The 15,610-nt window shown below is 40.9% G+C and overlaps 1 protein-coding gene across 1 annotated transcript; it reads right to left on the bottom strand.

Moving 5' to 3' along the window:
• Positions 1-384: 384 nt before the first annotated feature.
• Positions 385-14,528, bottom strand: LOC131952051 (alkaline phosphatase). The gene is made up of 13 exons (XM_059314524.1): positions 14,432-14,528; positions 13,009-13,089; positions 12,202-12,419; positions 10,835-11,009; positions 10,165-10,261; positions 8,878-8,950; positions 5,272-5,388; positions 4,385-4,487; positions 3,615-3,749; positions 3,080-3,271; positions 2,427-2,552; positions 1,338-1,421; positions 385-538 (listed from the first exon to the last, which is right to left on the bottom strand). Exons 2-13 carry the CDS (start codon positions 13,079-13,081, stop codon positions 411-413), a joined length of 1,521 nt encoding a protein of 506 aa, XP_059170507.1. The 5' UTR covers positions 13,082-13,089; positions 14,432-14,528; the 3' UTR covers positions 385-410.
• Between the last annotated feature and the right edge of the window lie 1,082 nt (positions 14,529-15,610).

The following is a 15,610-nucleotide window of genomic DNA, read 5'->3' as shown; positions in this document are numbered from 1 at the left end:
TTCCCTAGGGGGCGCAAGTTTGATAAATCTTTTATTGAGTATGGAAATTCGATGAGTTTTATCATTGTATGTACACAAATAATAGAGACGTAACACTGAATACATTAATATAAATGTCGCTTTTATTGACAGCTTGAAAGCTTTAATGGCTCACACCACTGAAGGGGAAAAGAGCTTAACGACCAGATAAGCAATTTTTAAATAGCTAGAATTTGATATTTTTTAAACCTTGGTGAATAGCTTCTGTTTTAAAGTAGAAATTTTTATCACATTCTATAAAATATTGTATCAATAATTCTATAAAAATTATTTCTCAATACTAGAAAAAAGTAAAAAAAAAATCGTTTTTTTAATGTTTTAAGGCGCTGGTTGTAAGGGAACATGGGCCAGTTTTATGGAGGGTGGTCAGGTTACGGTTGTTCATATTTCGCACACGGCTTTTTTCCCTCGGCGTAGGGCCCGACACATGAGGCGTAGGCCATGACCATAGGGATGTAGTTCTGCTCGTGGACGCCTGTGTACAGGAAGGACTGAGGCCCTGGGGAGGGGGGGGGGGAATCAAATGTGAGTTCTCGGATGGCATTATATCATCAATACGCTGTACCATAGATCAGATTGTTACAATAATGTACATCAATGTACAATGTCAATTTATTATTGTTATTTATAAAAAGTAAATTTCCCTTTCAAGTCTATGGTGCAAGTGAAGAATATTTCACCTGTTTCTGTGACATCGGAATATGAAAAAAAGAGTGGTCAGCACTATGCCCAGCTGCCTTTACTTTCCCTAACGTGAGTTAGGTACCCTTCAGGGGTGGGGGACGGTCTACTGACTTGAACCCGGATTCGAACTCGAAACTTACGGGTTAGCAGTATGATGTACAGCAATGTACAATGTCAATTTATCATTGCTGTTTATAAAAAGTAAAGTAAATTTCCCTTTCAAGCCTGATGGTCTATGGGGCAAGTGAAGTAGAGTTCGCCTGTTTCTGTGACCTCGGCATATGAAGGGATAGTATGGTCAGTGCCACGGACAGCCGGCTTTACTTTCGCTAACGTGAGTCAGGTACCCATCAGAGTTGGGGGGACTCTGGGACGTTCTACTGACTTGAACCCGCATTAGAACTCGAGACTTTAAGGTTAGCAATCCCACATTATTATTAATAACAAACGGAACAATCAGTAGAGAAATACTTTGCCAAAAAGGTAATAAATAAAATATATGTAATCAAGTAAAGGGTAGTGAGGCTTATTCACCAGGATACCATTAAGACAATCACTACTGCAATGTATTCACCAGGATACCATTACGACAATCACTCCTTAAGTATATTTACCTTGAGCAAAAATGGCAACGTCCTCCCCTCCGTGGGTCTCTGAAGACAATGGAACACCAGACTGGCTGATGTAAGACTTGTCGTCTGCAAAACAATCGTGTGTGGGTGACGTAACTGCCATATACACTTATTTTTCAGCTAGTTCAATACATATTTAAATTAATTTTAATTTTCAGAAGTTTTGAGTATACCTAATTTGCGACAAGTGGTCAGTAGACCAGTAACTCACGTGTATCAGTGGTCAATGGTCAGTAGACCGACAACTTACGTCTATCAGTGAAAAGTGATCAGTGGACCAACAACTTACGTGTATCAACATCAGTGAAAAGTGGTCAGTAGACCAACAACTTACGTCTATCAGTGAAAAGTGATCAGTGGACCAACAACTTACGTGTATCAATATCAGTGACTAGTGGTCAGTAGACCAACAACTTACGTGTATCAATATCAGTGACTAGTGGTCAGTAGACCAACAACTTACGTCTATCAGTGAAAATTGATCAGTAGACCACTAACTTACGTATATCAACATCAGTAGACCACTAACATACGTGTATCAACATCAGTAGACCAACAACTTACGTGTATCAACATCAGTAGACCACTAACATACGTGTATCAACATCAGTAGACCACTAACATACGTGTATCAACATCAGTAGACCACTAACATACGTGTATCAACATCAGTAGACCACTAACATACGTGTATCAACATCAGTAGACCACTAACATACGTGTATCAACATCAGTAGACCACTAACATACGTGTATCAACATCAGTAGACCACTAACATACGTGTATCAACATCAGTAGACCACTAACATACGTGTATCAACATCAGTAGACCACTAACATACGTGTATCAACATCAGTAGACCACTAACATACGTGTATCAACATAAATAGACCACTAACTTACGTGTATCAACATTAGTGACCAGTGGTCAGTAGACTAACAACTTACGTGTATCAACATCAATGACCAGTGGTCAGTAGACTAACAACTTACTTGTATCAACATCAGTGACTATTGGTCAGTAGACCAACAACTTACGTGTATCAACATCAGTAGACCAACAACTTACGTGTATCAACATCAGTGACTATTGGTCTAGGAACGTGGTACCCTGGACCGTCGGCATACAGGATGGTCGTGTAGGGCTTCCCATCCGACGCAGCCTGGGGATGTTTGTTATCATTGTCGCTTATCCCTGGGAATTCACAGATTTTAACTACGAGTGAAAATCACATTTTAACAAGTTTAATCTAAGTGGACTTAACGATTTAACTTAAGTTGACGGAAGTTTAACCAAACTGGATGTCACAGTTTAACCTAAGTCGAGTTTAACCTGGGTGGACGTCACAGTTTAACCTACGTGGACGTCACAGTTTAACCTGGATGGACGACAAAACTTGCCCTGTACTACAGACTGTAACGAAAGCTGCACTTAACAAAAGTATCCTTTGAGATTCTTGCATCACAAAACAACGATTCCCCTGTTATCTAACCCACATGAAAGGTTCAGAAAGACTTGTTGGGCTTGATGCCGTATAACGTACCTGAGTCCACCCAGCTCATATTGGTACCTCGCTCAGGTTGGGGAAAAATAATATTATATATATATAATTGTATCAAGAATTATCTTGAATAAGGTTGCCACTCTCAAGAATTACCTACAATAGGGTTGCCACTATCAAGAATTACCTAGAATAGGGTTGCCACTATAAAAGAAATTACCTAGAATCGGGTTGCCTCTCGTTGCATACCCAGCAATGTTCATGACGTGTGAGTGGTCAGCCGTGACCACGATGAGAGTTTCCGAGGCGTTGGTCAGTCTGTTGGCCACATCGACGGCCTGGGCCATGGCCACGGCGTCGTGCAGGGCTTGGGAGGCCCGGGACTCATGATGGCCATGGTCGATCCTTCCACCTGATGGGTGGGGGGGGGGGCGTGATAGAGACACAATAGTTTTAGGTTTTAAGTTTTACCATGAGGATGGGGTGGGATTTTAGAGTTTATTTTTAATGTGGGGGAATCGGGGTGTGGGAGTTTAAAAAGGATTGTAATATTTGTGTGTATCAAAAATATTAGATTTTTTTTAAAATGCTAAACGTAATTTAAAAAAAAAAAGCCTTTACCTATCTTCACCCATCTTTAGCAATAAAAAAAAGATACTGTTAAAATGTAGTCTACTGACGACATAATAGTAGCCAATTTAAACAAAGACATTCAACACAATGTGAACGCGTGGGGTACAAGTGTCTCAGCCTACCTTCAATAAAGAGGAAAAATCCTTTATCGTTTCTCTTGAGGATCCTGATAGCCTTCTCTGTCATCTCGGCTAGAGACGGTTCTTTAGCTGGGTTTCTGTCCTGCTCGTAACTCATGTGACTTTGTGTGAATAGACCTGGTTTGTGGAGGGCAATCACACGGATGGTTAAAGTTACAGGCGAGGTAACCTATTGGATGTAGCTGTAGCAGTAACGGCTCGTATAGATTAGTTGTACCAATATATATTTAAAGCCTAAATTCCCACAGAGTAGAGGCTAGTTGTACCAATATATATATAAAGCCTAAATTCCAATCGAATAGAAACTAGTTGTACCACTATATATTTACAGCCTAGATTCACATAGAGTAGAGATTGCTTGTACCAGTATACTCTTAAAGCATGAAATACCATGATGAAATTTGTCTTGGACTATTTTTATCATTGAAGTATCTGTTTGCTATATTTCGATTGTCATTTTGACATTGATTATTTTTAACCAGGATTTTGTTCACTGTGTTCTTAAGGGTTATTTTTATCCTCTTTGGTTTTTATTGTTGACCATAACGATAATTTATCACCCCTGGATTAGGAAAAGAGTTTCAGTTGTGTACCTGGTTTGGGTAAATTATGGTAGGTTTTTAAAATGTTGAGTTCGAGTACAGTTAATCTATCGTTAATCTATTAATCAAAACTTATGAGAACTAAATCCAGTAATGATGTGAAAGTAATTAATGAGCATTATGTTTCTTGATAAACTAAGTTTCACCCACCGAGAAGATAATCCGTCTTATCCAAATCCACCTGATCCAAACCAGCTTTGTTGTAGACGTAGCTGTGTGAGACGTTTTTGTTGGTCATGATGCGTTCCCACTCCTGGGGAGAGACACGGGCACTCATTATAGGGCTTCTGATGATTGAAGCTACCGATGTCCGATAATAGACTCTACCAAAAGTAGGTGTGTTAAGTTGGTAGTAGTATTTTACCCTCGGCAAGTTTTATGGTTAGAAATTAGGGTTAGGCGTATGGTAGGACCAGGGTTGGGGTTAAGGTAATGGATACGGTTAGCATTTACATTAGCGAGACGTGTGTGTATTTTAGTTAACCACCAGTAACCTAACACCCATTTTTTAAGGAGATTCTATTATCGGACACTTGTTTAAAAATTCCCCAGGGCTTCTACGTTGGCCTGGGCAATCGTTTCAGTCGCCGTAACCAAAACAAAATGAGAAAACTAAAAGCCCTTTTCATGTGGCCTAGTGTTAGAGCTCTAGGCTGCTAACCTGTAAGTCTCGAGTTCGAATCGAACTCTGATGGGTACCTAACTCACCTTAGGGAAAGTAAAGCCGGCTGGGCACAGAGCTGACAACACTATCACTTTATACCCCGAAGTCTTTGAAACAGATGAACTCTACTCCATCTTTCCCATGTGTCTTTGGCACGAATGTGAAAAGATGACGATAAGCTCATTTCAGTAGACTATTTAAACATCTGACAAACCAAGAATAATGACGTCAGTAAAGCTGAAACAGAATGGAAATGACCTTGAAAATCATCCAAACCATATCATGCCTGGGTGTTCACTGAACATTTTTGACGTGAATGAACCGTGTGTTCACAAGTAAACCAGCTACCAAAACTTATCTGAACAAAGCCTACCTGAATTAGATTCCTGCCGTCAATTCTGCTGTTCCTGGATGTGCTGAAAGTGGGGTCAGGGTCGGGGTCATTAAAACCCGAGGGGTAGAAGTAGGCCCGACCTCCACCCATGATGACCTAGGGACGAGAGAAGCGAGTGCAAGGCCCGTGCATTCGTTAATATATATACATATATATATACATATATATATATATATATATATATATATATATATATATATATATATATATATATATATATATATATATATATATATATATATATATATACTCAAATTCTCAAGTATTTGTTTGTAGAATTTTATTTTATCACAATCGTCTTTACCAGTGTAAACTTCCTTTCTTGGAATGTCTGCAGCTAGACTGAACCTAAACGCCCTAGAACCAAAACTGTAAAACTACACTAGTTGTAAACGTTACAAACAGTAGCGTACGCAGGGGGGGGAGCAGGGGGAGCGGCCGCTCCCCCTCTGGCCATTTTCAGCAAAGTGTCGCCTTTTTGAAAACTTTTTAAACTCAAAGTTTTAAACAATGATGTTTGTCTAAAAATAACCATTACGATGCATTGCAATTTTTAAAAACCTTTACGGGTAGTACCACTTGGCAAGAGGGGTATTAAGTTTAAGGCAACTGTATAATGTATTTGCTTAAGAATAATTGATCTAGAAAATATTATACCTCTATTTAAATTTACTTATGGGCAAACTGCGTAGTGGTGGGGACATTTTGACAAGGTCAACAACGTCGTCACGATGAAGTAGTAGTATTATGACAGTTTGGGCGATAGTGATTACGATTACAAATTATATGAAACAGCTGTAAAAAAAATAGTGTCATAATACCACTGCTACTTATTTAAATCTATTTCTGAATCAGTATATATGAGTAATTGAATATGTATGTTTAGAACTGACGCTATGTTCACTCTGTTCACCACACACACTCACACACCCCACCACCACAATTGTGTAGAGCGACATTAATGTCACACCTAGGTATACACTGGGTTGGATAATTGACCTAAAGTGACCGGACAGTGGTGAATGAAGTTGAACCCCTCCCTCTCCCCCCCCCCCAACCCACCGCGAACTGATCTGTTAAGTACATTTGGGAAAACGTGTAACGATGTACCAAAGTACCATGCCGCAAGAATCATAGATTTTGAATCAGGTAAAACTCTGTGAATATTGTTTTTGCAATTACCAGTAAAAAGGTGTGTGATCAATACAGTGATCTAACCCATATATGATCACTATGTTAAAAAAATTATCTTTAAAAAACACAAAAAGCAGTAGTTAATTAAAAGATCTTTGATCTGAACTAAAAGACCGAAAATTTAGTTTAATGTAAGCTATTATTCTGGATGTTTTTCTATAATATTTAAAGCGTGTTTTTATACCAACTCTGATTTAAAAAACTTTCATTATGCTGTAATACTTTAGCATTTATGATGACGATATATTTAATTATTTAATTCTGATTGTAGACAAAAACGAAATTGAAAACACGAATACAGTTAAACAATTATATTACATTCTAAAGTAATTATTGATTTGTTTTGACATTTATAATTAAATATATAGATATATAAATATTTATATTAAGAGCGTGATTATGTCCCCTATTTCGCTTGTCTTAATTAATGTCCCAGGTATTATTATGTAAAAAAATGTTTACAAGGTCCTAGGACCTTTGACCACAGGTGCTTTGACCATAGGGGGTTTGACCACAGCGGGCCTTTGACCATAGCGGTGCTTTGACCATAGGGGGTTTGACCATAGGGGGTTTGACCACAGGTGTTTTCTCAGCAGAGGGTCTTTGATCACAGGTGGTCTATCAACGGGTGTTTGATCACAAGCGCTGTGTCCGGCTTTGATCATAGGTGTTTTGTCCACATAGGGTCTTTGATCTCAGGTGTTTTGTTTCCAGTTGAAACTTGGAATCAAATGCACGCGATTGGCGATGGTGTAGCACGAACAAATAACATTTGTGAAGGATGGCATTACAGTATTCAGTCTCTCTTCCAATGTAGTCACCCAACAATGTGGCGTTTCCTTGAAGGTCTACAGATGGACTGCACACGGCAAAAGACAACTTTCTTGCAAGGTGTCGCAGGGGCAAGCTACCCAGCTGAGAAGCTATACAAGATGCTGCACGAAAATTACAACGTGCTGTCTAGACATATGGTCAAACAGATGTACTGACATATTTGCGTGCTATAGCACATCTGTCATTTAGTTAACCGTTTTATGTATTACATCTTTGACTATATTGTTGGCAAGTTTTGCATCATTTTTTATCCTTTATATATGCTATGTATTTTCAAGTACATCTACATTATTTATTTGTGAAACTTGTTATATGTCGCATTATTTGTGTTTCATTTATATTTAAAATAAATCTATGAGGCCTAGCACCAGCCTTTATAGTTCTTGTCTTTTTTTTAAATACAAGTTAATTTCTATTAACGTACTCTCAGGAAACATGTATAAAATCGTGTTAATTGTATCACACCTATGATCAAAGCCGGACACAGCGCTTGTGATCAAACACCAGTTGATAGACCACCTGTGATCAAAGACCCTCTGCTGAGAAAACACCTATGGTCAAACCCCCTATGGTCAAACCCCCTATGGTCAAAGCACCGCTATGGTCAAAGGCCCGCTGTGGTCAAACCCCCTATGGTCAAAGCACCGCTATGGTCAAAGGCCCGCTGTGGTCAAACCCCCTATGGTTAAAGCCCCTATGGTCAAAGCTCCGCTGTGGTCAAACCCCCTATGGTCAAACCCCCTATGGTCAAAGCACCGCTATGGTCAAACCCCCTATGGTCAAACCCCCTATGGTCAAAGCACCGCTATGGTCAAAGGTCCGCGCACCTTTTACAAGAATTACAAAACAGATTGTGTTGCGTTTATTGATTTTGGTTGTGTATATATATATATATATATATATATATATATATATATATATATATATATATATATATATATATATATATATATATATATATATTGTTTACATTGATACATTTTTTGTTTTGTCGGCCTACATTGTGTGTTTTTTGTCTTATTTCTTCAAGTGCTACATACAATTTATTTTACATCATAGCAAAGTAATGACATACAGCTAGTAATTATATATATATATATATATATATATATATATATATATATATATATATATATATATATATATATATATATAAATGTATATAATACACGTGTTAGAACGTGTTAAATATTCGGCGCCTTTTTTGCTCATTTCGCTCCCCCTACAACGAAAACCTGGATACGCCTCTGGTTACAAACCCCTAATTATACCCAAAACGTATATATTTAGGATTAATTTCAAATTTTAGATCGGCTAACATCAGCGATGACACTCCAACCACGTCACAAAACTACCCCATATGCAAACCAACACTAACCGTTAATCTAGTATTCCCTTAAATCTATTCAAACTGTAAATCTACTGTTGAAAATCTATATAAAATCTACTCACTGTTCTAAACCTAGCAATTATTGTAAATCTGCCCATTGTTATAAACTTACCCACTGCTGTAAATCTAACAATTGTAAACCTACCAACTGCTGTAAATCTACTCACGTTGATGTCATTGTTTCTTGTGATCAGCTGTAAAGCGATGTCCTCACAATCCCTCTGGGCGGTTGGGATAAACCTGGTGAGATTATCTCAGCGTTAAACCTACATCTAATCGTCCATTTGTTGTCACATGATAAGTTTTGCAAAAAATAAAACTCTTGCAGGTTTTTAAAGGCGCATCAACACTTTTAAAGCCAGATGGAGATTTGTTTAAAGGCTACCTGATTGTTGCCAGATGATTTGTTTAAAGGCTACCAGATTGTTGCCAGAAGATTTGTTTAAAGGCTACCGGATTGTTGTCAGATAAAGATTTGTTTAAAGGCTACCGGATTGTTGTCAGATGATTTGTTTAAAGGCTACTAGATTGTTGCCAGATAAAGATTTGTTTAAAGGCTACCGAATTGTTGTCAGATGATTTGTTTAAAGGCTACTGGATTGTTGCCAGATAAAGATTTGTTTAAAGGCTACCGGATTGTTGTCAGATGATTTGTTTAAAGGCTACTGGATTGTATACAATCTTTTCACTTTTGACTGATAGCTTACTCTGTCCCAGGACCTAGTGACTGTCGCTCAGACTGACCCAATTACATATCCCATGACACAATTCATGTTGCTTGGTCTAGTGACCTAGTCACCCGTGCACCAACCAGTCGTTGTGCTATGCCGACCCCTCCCCTTCTCACCACGAATTAGTCGCTCATTCCCCTGTCTCTACCCTAGTTTTTGTCTCCATTCAGATTTCCATCCCTCACCTAGTTAACCGCTCATCCCCCCCCCCCACTAGGCCTGATAGACTCCCACCCCTGACCCAGTGACCGACTCACCTGTCCACCCCCCCACACACACACTAGACCTGCTAGACTCCCACCCCTGACCCAGTGACCGACTCACCTGTCCACCCCCCCACACACACTAGACCTGCTAGACTCCCACCCCTGACCCAGTGACCGACTCACCTGTCCACCCCCCCACACACACTAGACCTGATAGACTCCCACCCCTGACCTAGTGACCCACTCACCTGCCACCCCCCTCCCCCCACTAGACCTGATAGACTCCCACCCCTGACCTAGTGACCGACTCACCTGTCCCCCCTCCCCCCCCCACTAGACCTGATAGACTCCCACCCCTGACCCAGTGACCCACTCACCTGTCCACCCCCCCCCCCCCCACACACACTAGACCTGCTAGACTCCCACCCCTGACCTAGTGACCCACTCACCTGTCCCCCCCCCCCCTCCCCCCACTAGACCTGATAGACTCCCACCCCTGACCCAGTGACCGACTCACCTGTCCACCTCCCAGTCCCTTTCAGCTGTGTGTGAGTACGACGCCCCTGGGGTGGCGTGAGTGATCCGAGTGGTTGTCAACACCCCTGTGGACTTGCCTGAACAAACAAACAAACATTCAAATAGAAAAACCCAACATACATGTAACTTCATACATAGTCTATACATACATAGCGTACACACACAACATACACACAGCCTACAGATACATAGCCAAAACACACGTAGCCTACATGCATATTAATACAAATAAATAGCCCACAAAAGCATAGCCTACACACATCTCCCAACCAAATGGCCCACACACAAAGCCAACACACATGGCTTATACACAGCTTACACACTTAGCCTTTACACCCATAGCCTACATACATATTTATTCACACCCATAGCCTACATACATTTATTCACACCCATAGCCTACATAGATATTTATTCACATATAGCCTATACACACAAATACATGACTTACAATCATGAATATACACATTCTTTGCACACATTGCCATACAAATATTGAACGTCGTTCTGCACAGAAATTTAATATAAGGGACATAAGCATGAAAAATACATATATTTGAAAGAGTAGCCGTTCTTTACTTTGTTTTTCTTCATTTATATGAAAAAAATAAAAACAGTAATATGGTCGACCTAAAACTGTGACCTCTGACCTGCATTGATTGACCAGCGCACGATCGAATCCACGTGGGTGTCCTTGGAGGAGCTGCAGTTGTACCGCTGGGCCGCCCCGCTGAGGCCGAGCAGCCCCTGGTTCGTCTTGACGCCCGTCAGGTAGGCGGTGCCGGAAGCAGCGGAGTCCGTGATTTGATGGTCGACGTTATACGTCTGTGCAAAACGTCAACAAAACTAAGCAGAGTTTCTTTAGGTCAACACCCCCCCCCCCCCCCCCCCCATAAAAACAAGTCCCCGATCCCCTCCGGATGAAAGCGTAAAGAAAATAGGATTGCAAACCGAAGTTTTTTTTTTCTCAGGAAGGACCCATTAGGGGAACCAGTCTTACCCTACTTAAAACCGTACATGAGAACTAGTCCTACCTTAGATGGACCAGTATATGGGAACCTTACCCTAGATAGACCCCTGTAAGGGAACTTGTCTTAGCTTAGATGGACCGTGTAGGGAAACATTGTCTTACCCTAGACAGACCCGTGTACGGGAACCTTACCCTAGACCGACCCGTGTAGTGGAGCCTTACCCAAGATAGACCCGTATAGGGAACCTTACCCTAGACAGACCCGTGTACGGGAACCTTACCCTAGACAGACCCGTGTACGGGAACCTTACCCTAGACCGACCCGTGTAGGGAACCTTACCCTAGATAGACCCGTATAGGGAACCTTACCCTAGACAGACCCGTGTACGGGAACCTTACCCTAGACCGACCCGTGTAGGGAACCTTACCCTAGACAGACCCGTGTACGGGAACCTTACCCTAGACAGACCCGTGTACGGGAACCTTACCCTAGACCGACCCGTGTAGGGAACCTTACCCTAGATAGACCCGTATAGGGAACCTTACCCTAGACAGACCCGTGTACGGGAACCTTACCCTAGACCGACCCGTGTAGGGAACCTTACCCTAGACAGACCCGTGTACGGGAACCTTACCCTAGACAGACCCGTGTACGGGAACCTTACCCTAGACCGACCCGTGTAGGGAACCTTACCCTAGACAGACCCGTGTAGGGAACCTTACCCTAGACAGACCCGTGTACGGGAACCTTACCCTAGACCGACCCGTGTAGGGAACCTTACCCTAGACCGACCCGTGTAGGGAACCTTACCCTAGACAGACCCGTGTACGGGAACCTTACCCTAGACAGACCCGTGTACGGGAACCTTACCCTAGACCGACCCGTGTAGGGAACCTTACCCTAGACAGACCCGTGTAGGGAACCTTACCCTAGACAGACCCGTGTACGGGAACCTTACCCTAGACCGACCCGTGTAGGGAACCTTACCCTAGACCGACCCGTGTAGGGAACCTTACCCTAGACAGACCCGTGTACGGGAACCTTACCCTAGACAGACCCGTGTACGGGAACTTGTCGAAGCTGAGTTTGTACTCCTCACCACTGTTCCCTGCCATCTGCCCTGCCAGGATCCTTGCAGCCGTCACCGTGGGGATCCCCATCCCGTCCCCCAGGAAAAAGATGACGTTTTTTGCCACGCCCTTGGGCTGTGGGGCCAGGGTCTGGTCCAGCTCGTCAAAAGCCACGTTGTACCAGTAATTAGGATCTAGAATTAATGAGATGACATTCATTAGGGTGTCAGTTAAGACAACAATAATTAGGATTTATATTAATGTGTTACCAGTAAAAAATGAGACATTAAAATGAATAGTTTTAACAGACGGGCATAGATTTGTGTTGAGCGGGAGTGAGGGGGGGGGGGGGGGGGGGGGAAGAGGGATACGTTAAACACGGTGTTTTAGTACAGGTCATTGTTTGGATAGTTAGCTGAATTTATTTTACACAAATTAATAATCGTACGCTATTTAATTAAAGTCCCGAGATTTTGGGAAAGTTGTTAACAGATTTTACATAATGTTTCTCGTCTAGTTGGAGTAGTAAGGCTAAGTTTAAGTGTGGGTGTTGTGTAGGGCTTAGTTTAAGTGTGGGTGTTGTGTGGGGCTTAGTTTAAGTGTGGGTGTTGTGTGGGGCTTAGTTTAAGTGTGGGTGTTGTGGTGTAGGGCATTGTTCAAGTGACTGTGACTGAAGATAATTTAACATTGATTACAGTTTGAAAAGGAATAGACAAAGATTTTTTAGAGACGATCACAATATTAAATTATTATTAACAGTTTAATTAGCTTTAATTAAATTACCTTTTTCATAGCTGTAATCAGCGGAGCTGACCAGAGCCACAAGAGTGGACACTAACACTGGTAGGACAAACATCGCGAACTCTGAGGGATGTAAGAATAGAGAAGAAGTTCTGTAGTGTATTAACTAAAGCTTATACTTTTAATTCATTAGCAGCTACAGATAATTAAAGGGCTATTGGTCAATTCATCTTTACTATAACCAATTTGTAACATTAATTCTGAAAGTATTATTCAATTCTAATAATTCTGTTTTTTTTTAAAATTAAAACGTGAATAATTCTCTTTGTGTTACTGATTGAATAGTGTGTAATGTTCAAACATTTTTACTTTCTCGTATATACGTAGTATAGAGAAAGTATTGTAATCGTGCAAAAAAAAAAAATCGAGATTTTTACAAATCTCGACGTTTTACACCTCACTGATACGGAAAAACATAATTTTGCAATCTTGTCCGTATGTCTGTGTGTGTGTGTGTCTGTCTGTCTGTCTGTCTGTCCGTGTGTAAACACGATAACTTGAGTACCGTTACAGCTAGGTTGATGAAATTTCATATATAAGTATTTTATCAAAATCGTAGATCCGTATCAACTTTTGAGCGATTTCCGATAACCGGAAGTGGTACTTTTCCTACTTTGAATTTTTCAAAAGCCTATAACTTGAGTACTATTTCAGATAGATAAATGAAATTTCACATGTAAGTAAAAGATCTAATTCTCTACCTTCTGTTAAATTTTGAGTAATTTCCGTTGACTGGAAGTAGTAATTTACGCTACTTCCGATTTCTCAAAAAACTAATGTAAATTTTTAAAGTACTAATAATATTGCGCACTATTATACGCGTTTTTATTCGGCGTTTGCTTGGTGCGCAATGTTTTTTTTTATGAGATTCTATTCTATTTTTAAAAGTTTAAGTATTTAAAATGGATTAAAAATCACAACTATATCCCCAGTTACCACCCCCTGTTGTTTTATATAAGAATATTCGAGAAAGTTTAGGGGAGATCACTACCGGTTTATTTTTTATTAATATGTATTTTCTACAGAACATTTTTTAGAAAACAGGAAAATCAGTCCGAAAGATGGCAAAAATTTTTGAGAAAATCAATTCTGATGTCAAAACGATCCCAGTGGTTATGGGACGATTGATTGAACCCTAAAAATCAAATTCCATTAGATTTTATCTACTAAAATTAGAACTTCTTTGCTGTTATTGAATATTTGTGTACTGTTAATATATTGTTTTATAGATAAACATTTTAGAAAACAATAAAAATACGGTTTCAAAGATTTTTATTATGAAGATAATAAAAACATCTGATTTTAAAAAATAAATGTTGGGTAATGAATAAACACAATTCATGAATTAACATGTAAATACAAAAAAAAAAGATTTTAAAAAATCAATGAACACCAAAAAACCTACCGTCTCCCAGCTAATCTCCGTTGAATTGTGTGTCAAATCTATTTAGATAAGAAAACTTTCTTGAAACACTATCTTATCTTAAAGACCAATCAATGTGTCTATTACTGTGGACACTTCCAGTCAAACTTTCTCATTAGTGATGGCTGATAATGACTGTGATGATGACTAATTAACGGTTTCTTTGATGAGTGATAAAAGTAAATTGAGAATTCCAACACCACATAGTTTAAACTTAATGTCCGCAGTCAAATGGATTCTTAATGGAAACATTTTACAAAGGAGATAAACCATTAGCTTAGATTATATTTAAACACTATTGTACCAGCGCTGACCGGTTTATGGTAAAACTACAAGGCTAACCACACAATACCAATGTATGACTGACCCCCCCCCCCCCACCACTGTATGACTGACCCCCCCCCCCCCGACACTTTATGACTGACCCCCCCACCAGTGTATGACTGACTCACTCGTCAATGTATAACTGACCACCCCACCACTGTATGACTGACCCTCCCCAATACTGTATGACTTACCCCCCCCCCCCACCACTATTTGACTGACCCCCACCATTGTATGACTGACCCCCCCCCCACCACTGTTTGACTGACCCCCCCCCCCCCACCATTGTATGCCTGCCCCCTCCTACCACTGTATGACTGACCCCCCTAACACATTATGACTGACTGACCCCAACCCACCACTGTATGACTGACCCCCCACCACTATTTGACTGACCCCCACCATTGTATGACTGACCCCCCCACCACTGTATGACTGACCCCCCTAACACATTATGACTGACTAACCCCCCACCACTGTATGACTGACTGACCCCCCACAACTGTATGACTGACCCCCCTAACACATTATGACTGACTGACCCCAACCCACCACTGTATGACTGACCCCCCCCCCCCGACACTTTATGACTGACCCCCCCCCCCACCAGTGTATGACTGACTCACCCGTCAATGTATAACTGACCACCCCACCACTGTATGACTGACCCCCCCCCACCACTGTTTGACTGACCCCCCCCCCCACCAGTGTATGACTGACTCACCCGTCAATGTATAACTGACCACCCCACCACTGTATGACTGACCCCCCCCCACCACTGTTTGACTGACCCCCCCCCCACCATTGTATGCCTGCCCCCTCCTACCACTGTATGAC

This window comes from Physella acuta, unplaced genomic scaffold (genome assembly GCF_028476545.2).
Source record: "Physella acuta isolate Inbredline_101_S28 unplaced genomic scaffold, ASM2847654v3 ptg000068l, whole genome shotgun sequence".
Taxonomy (NCBI): domain Eukaryota; kingdom Metazoa; phylum Mollusca; class Gastropoda; family Physidae; genus Physella; species Physella acuta.
The sequence above is the reverse complement of the archived record's forward strand: the minus strand, read 5'-3'. Positions and strand labels throughout refer to the sequence as shown.